At 40.5% G+C, this 6,753-nt stretch overlaps 1 protein-coding gene across 1 annotated transcript; it reads right to left on the reverse strand.

The window, feature by feature from the left end:
• Window positions 1–340: 340 nt before the first annotated feature.
• Window positions 341–6,406, reverse strand: morn4 (MORN repeat containing 4). The gene is made up of 5 exons (XM_061690678.1): window positions 6,366–6,406; window positions 5,283–5,360; window positions 751–865; window positions 557–666; window positions 341–489 (listed from the first exon to the last, which is right to left on the reverse strand). The coding sequence occupies exons 2-5, from the start codon at window positions 5,347–5,349 to the stop codon at window positions 341–343; spliced, it is 441 nt and encodes a 146-aa protein (XP_061546662.1). The 5' UTR covers window positions 5,350–5,360; window positions 6,366–6,406.
• Between the last annotated feature and the right edge of the window lie 347 nt (window positions 6,407–6,753).

The following is a 6,753-nucleotide window of genomic DNA, read 5'->3' on the forward strand; positions in this document are numbered from 1 at the left end:
TTTGTGTGGTCGGTAAATCCATAGATCAATGCAAACTAAAACCAGCAGACATTCCAACAGCTTCTTCCCTCTTGCCATTAAATTGTTAGAGGCTAAGTGAGATTGTGTTTTTATGTCTCAAAAATAGTGTCTATTGTCGTACTTAAACGGCTCGAACTACTGGAGACAAATTCCTGTTTTTGACATACTTTGGAAATAAAGAGGATTCTGATTCTGAAAAGAAGTGACATGAAGGAGAAGGAGCAAGGGGGTGCGGGGGGTGGGGGGTTTGAGTACACCTCCCTGAGGCACTCCTAGAACAAGCAGAAAACCATCACATGGATGTCGAGGTTAGTGAGAGTCAAAGAGCAACACTGCGAGCATTGGTGGCTGACGCCTGTGCCCTCTGCACCACGCCGGGACATTTCTCTCGCCTTTGGAGTTTATGGTTTTGGAACAAGCCCTCGTTCCGTGGAATGCCGTGTGTTCCATGCGGGAATGTCAACAGTCCTGGAGACAGACAGGGCTCATAACGTCCACGTACAATGTTCAGATGTTATGGTAGGGTTGGACTTACCGTATCCCTCCACGCGTCCGTCTTTGAATTCTCCCTCAAACTTCATGCCGTCAAAACGACTGAAGATTCCCAGACCCTGAAACTTTCCATGTGCGAACTCCCCCTCGTACCTGCCAGAGCAACAAAACAATAGCATTCAAGATCAAGAGGTCACTGGTAGTCTGAATGACAATGACTCCCTCTTGCTTGCACACCTGGACCCATCCGTAAAAAGCAACACTCCGGCGCCATGGAAGAGTCCGTCTTCAAACTGCCCTGAGAAACAGGTTCCATCCTGGAACTTGAGCTGGCCGACACCATGCCTCCGACCTGGAAGATCAGCAGAAGGACCAAAGGTCTGTTTAAAGAGGCATATATTTTAACAAAATTTAAAACTGTTCCCATGTGTATTAATAATATGTCTGTGGCATGTTTTCATCAAAAGACGCCAAGGATCAAGAATTAGAAACATACTGTATTTTTTCATTTACATTACATTTCTCGTTTTTTGGGGACAGATCTGCCCCGTAGAGTGAGTCAGCCCTCATCCCGTCCCACATTCTCCTGGGCCAGTGGCGAGGCCTGCTTTCGTTAGATTGACAACCCGTGATTTGGAATTCGTCAGTGAGTTCCTGCAGGCATCTGCCTGTTTATTTTTCTGTCTTGCTGAGGTGATGATAAGCAGAGCACAGAAATTAATGAGAGTAAAAAAGAGCCCCAAGACAATTCAAGCATTTTTGTGGAGCATGGACAAATTACCAAACAGAAACATCCTCCCACACACATCAACAATTTATCACTGCTAATGCTGATCTGTGCTAACACTACAGCTCTGCTTACCTTTTGGCTTTGAAATTATCTTGCTTCAAGGTGGTTCTTTCGGTGTTGAACTTCATCGAGTTTAGTTGGTCATGTCATGCGTGAAGAAACTCTGGCGTAGAAGTAGTTGTTATGTAATTTAGTCCCACTGTTTTTAAGTGTCGGAAATGCAGAATGGCTCGCTCACATACACATTTTCAGAAATAAGCAGGTAACTTAAGATTGACTTGGTTGTTTAATTTCACACTTGATGAATATACGTACAATCCATTAAGAAGCTAATTTTCCATTATATGTAAACACATATTTTAAGTGTCATTTATACAGAACAGTAACAGGAAAATGCAGAAAAATGAATGCTTTTTGGAGGAGTGCTGTCTGTCACATGAATTACTGTTAACTTCCCCCTGCACCTCTCCTGTCAAATAAAGGTTTAGCAGTGAATTAGGAGTCCCATCTGCCTCCTGTGAGACGGGAATTAACTGTACTATAATCCAGTTGATATTTAGCAGGGATTTCTGCTTTAGGAAACAGCCGAGGAATGCTCTTGCTTTCCCATGATATCCCACAATGTCCAAAACAGTGCTGCACGAGGAATTGATGACACCTGTTATCAGGTACTGTAGAAGCTACACTAAAGTACCCTACTCAATAGTTTTATCAATGGACTATGAGATTTAGGTGTGTTCTGATGTAACTGGACCAAACCAGTACCTATTAAGAGCACCACCCTACTAACAAGTCAGTAACTCAGTCTCCCAACAACTGCCTACCCAAGAATTCCCAAGTCTAATCTATATTTGGCACAGCAATGTAGGCAGATCCATTCGTCATTAGGGATTTGACAAAACAGCTTGATCCTTCATATCACTGATATTATGGTATCTCCCAAAAAGCTTCTGAATCGATGTGTTCCCGTGAGAATTTAGTAGGAAATCCATCCATTTTCTGTACCGCTTATCTTCATAAGGGTCGCAGGTGTGCTGGAACCTATCCCAGCTATCTTCGGGGCGGCGAGAGGCGGGGTACACCCTGAACTGGTTGCCAGCCAATCGGAGGGCACATATAGACAAACAACCATTCACGCTCACATTCACACCTACGGGGAATTTAGAGTCTTCAATTAACCTATCGTACAAGAAAATGCAAACACAGTAGTGCGTACATTGTTGGATCGCCGTGAAAATGAGCCATGTGCATGCCCAAACCTGTCAAACTCAAGACAACAAAATATGACAGACAAGATGCTTTCAGAATGCTATACCGTACACTGTTAGACATTCCTGTAAATTCTAAACTTATTTACCACATACTTTATAGTAAAATACTAAGTAAAATAAGTGATTTTACAGTAAGTAACTACAGTTTCCACTGCATCATTGGATTTTGGTTCACATTACATAGTTACTGTATTTTGCATGCAGTAGAATTGGGAAGCCGTGTGCTCCCGGCATGCATTGCGTCATGTTCATGAACGATAAGGATTAACGTAACATTGATCATGTGTGTTTATGTTACCCGTAGTTCGTTTAATGTGTTTCTTATTGAACGTTCATGTTACATATACTGTATGTTGCACTCTTTTTTATGAAACCCTGACTGTGGGTTGTGTGCGATAGAGTGACATCCCGATCAGTTCAGCAGTATGCTAAGTTAAGCTAAAATGACTGTTACCTGGTCTACTTCTTCTGCAAGCCAAAAGAGATCCTGTTTACCTTTTGTAGCGCATCTGCACCACAATGAAGTAAGTAAGTAAGTACTGTAACCAAGTTTACAGTAAATTTCTGGCAACAGTCTTGCCAGTAAGTTACTGTAAAAAACCCTATGAAATGTCTAACGTTGTGAAAAAACTTAGGTCGAACAGCACAAACAATTTTGAATTCAATCTAAATTACAGTTCTAAAACCGTAAAAAAAATCCTGAGACCGAAGATGATCTTATAAGACCTGAAACTGACCTGATTGCATAGGGAACTAGTACACATGTCTCCATTCTGGCTGCTTAGTATATTATGGCTAAGTCAACAAAAAGATTCAATAAAAATAAAAGAAGCAGTAGTCATCTAATCTTCCCTCCCATGTTTGTCAGCAGGTTTGAAGCACTTTCTCTTTAAATGCTGCGGTAAACTTCAGCTTTACAGGTGCTGCCTCTATTCTACAGTACTTGTAGTGTGTGTTGTGGTAAAGATATCGAGCAAGGCTACCTCACAGTGCCACTTGAGAAAAAAGATGGCATCTGGTTGTGCTGAGTTCATTTATTCAAGTGGGCTGATTAATAAGTGGACAGTGTCAATTAGAGCACAGGCCGCTATTTGAAGAAATACAGTATCTAATGTTATTTAAGATTAGGTGAGGATTACTAGTTTTCATGGTTTTCACAGGCCTTCTAAATATTTCAAATTATTGAAGAAAACCACATTAATGTTTGTGTACAATTCAACTAAATTTGGGAACAGGCCTATGGTAAACAACAATCAATCACTTTAAAGTCCCTATAAGGTGAAAAAAAATATCTTGTAAATTGGACACACCACAGAGAAGTGTTAACAACCCTGACAAATTTGAAGGATTAAAAACATTGCAAAGTATATAAAATGAGGCTTCAAAATTGTGAAAATCCGTTATCTCTGCTCTCAAACGTGGGTGTGTCCGCTGAATACGTGAAACCACGCCCCACTGAAAAATGGATGTTACTTGGTCTGGCATCGTTCTTATGCCTACACGTCCTTACGTCTGAGCCACGAAAATATATCTGCTTAAAGCCTCTGGTGCCTGGAATATATTATATCCTACCAGGTCATTGCGTGGCTTTACATGCCACACCAAGGCGCCCAGCTAGCATGCGAGCTAACAGGCTTGGACCTAGTAATAATAATTAAGTAACTCACAAATGCACTGGATAATCACTGGTGCACATACTTGTCTGTGGGGGATATCTGGAATTGAACAGGAGGCCTGCAAGTTGTCCATTTAACAAATAAGTGATATTTAGTATATATACTTAAATGTTATCTGTCAGAGTAAAGAGTGACAACTAGTGAGCCTATTTGATGCCCATTGCTAACCAAAACAGCCGCGCCCACCGAAGCCTGTACACAGGTGAGTTCAAGTGTGGAGCCTTACCGCACGTTGTAATGATCTTATCTTAAATTATGTGGAGACGGCGACTTTAACAATGATGATTAGCGTCCGGATTGACCGACGTGATCGCTCTAAAATGTTGTGCGTTTAGTAGTCGCTGAGTTCATCTTGTTTATCCACATTATTGTAGCCTTTTTTTATTTTTGTCTTAAACTCTGCTTTTACTTGGAATACAGTAAAATGGAACATACCGGTAAAACTGTAAGGTAATCTTATGTCTCAACAATGTGGTGGAGAATAACACAGTGTTCAGTAGAATTATTTTGTTCTGTTTTACATGAGAAAAATAGCATATACTTAATAAAAACATACAGTAATGACATAAATAGAATTAAAAATAATGAAACAGTTTTGTCACATTTTCCTCAACAATGCATATTGTGTTGCTCATTATGGTGTGCATGCCTTGGCCACCTGTCTACATGCGTTGCTGCGCTGTTTGGGTTCAAATATCCGTTGTTTAAAGGGTAACAGCACCACCACAATGATGCTAATCGTTAGCCCATGTGGCTATGGTGTTTCCCATTGTGCGTTAGCATTGAAGTAATGGAGGCTACACTATGTAGTTGTTGTAAATACACAACGTGTAATTCTCACTGTCTTATGTTTAGTTTGACAGTAACATTCAGCTGAGAGTGGCAATAAACAGCTTAAAGCCTCTTTTTTGAAGAAGAATATATACTCATTATATCGGCCGCAACAGCCGCTTGTGGTGAAGTGAGTTCAGTCAACTGCCACCATTCAGCGCCCGTACCTCAAGTTTGCACTCGCAAAAGACCTTCACTTGCCTTCTTTCCACTCGCCATGGTACTCCTCTCCAGTAGCGTAGGTGAAGGAGCCTCTGGTCAGAGTCATGTCGCCCTCCTCTATCAGACAAACACATCCATGTACAGCACATGAGGTTGACCTTTGACCTCACACTTGACGGCCACTGCTGCAGAGACAAATCGCCCTAATGGCATTATCACAGTGTCACCGGTGAAAAGGAGAAGCTTCTCTTTGAATCTTTTAATCAAGCATGTCACCATGTTGGATGGACATATGCAAATAGAATAGCATTATATTGTAATAAATTGTAATAATTGTTCAGTAAAACCATGTAAAGTGATCATTTTGAAGTGAAGTTTACAACATAAATTGAGGTTTTCCAGTGTTGACCCAATTGTGGAAATTAATCTCGTCCGTATTGTTGGAACTAGCCTCAGCGAATATTACCATGTGGGAAAATGTTTTATGTATTATGTTAAGAGGCTGACACCCACACACACACACACCAACACATGCACACAAACAAATGTCACCTTTTCTCTTTCACCACGTTAGATGGATACATACTAATGAGCAGAAGATTGCTTGGTAAATTGTTGAGTTAAACCACATAAAATAATCATTTAGTGATGTTTACAAGGTATGTGTTGACCTTAAGGCAGACCTTATCCCAACAATATTGTTGGAAATTGCCTCAATGTATATGACCACATAGTAAAATATGTTATGTATGATGTTATGATGCCACACAGTTTATTTTTTTAAATGTTGTCAAAAACATGACAGAAATGAGAGAATGTGACCATTTCCAAATGCTGCTGCAAACAAGTGTCACAGAATGGCAGCCAGGTGTCAGTTTACGCACACGCTCTCGATAATAAAAACATCGAGTAAAACGCTGCCCGTCATTAACCTTATTAAATAAAAAGCAAAATACGGAATGTCTGTATATGTGTCTGGAATGAGCGGTGAAGAAAATGTCACTAATGGAAATACATCGCTTTTACAATCGAATCAATTGTCACCTCTAACCGCACATTTTCGCACTAAAAAGCGGGCAGATTGAAGCTGAAAAATGCTTTTTTTTTTTTTTTTTTTTTTACCTGTACGCTACGTTTGTTGTTTCTGAAGCATGTAGGCGACGTAGAGAAGCCGAGGGGCGTAAAAAAAAATAGGATAACCGGCTGACAACCGTGTGCTACCTTAAAGTGTCCCTCGTAAAGTGAATAGTCTTCTAAGACACAACAAATACATGTTTCTAATACCCCGCCTCGAAAATGATGCATATTCCATTGTAAAATATGTCGATCGATTTATAACTTTTGGGATAAACTGATACCGTGACATGCTCGTACTATAGGGCTGGTTGCTTGTTCCTGTTTAGAAGCACAGATGGCCGATTGACAGTGAAGGCATCACTACAACAGCACCATGGCGAGCAGTCCTTGTTACTTTTTCATTGCCTCAGAGTGTATTTGCTCATTGAAAAAA

The sequence above is a fragment of the Phycodurus eques genome, chromosome 11 (assembly GCF_024500275.1).
Source record: "Phycodurus eques isolate BA_2022a chromosome 11, UOR_Pequ_1.1, whole genome shotgun sequence".
Lineage (NCBI taxonomy): Eukaryota > Metazoa > Chordata > Actinopteri > Syngnathiformes > Syngnathidae > Phycodurus > Phycodurus eques.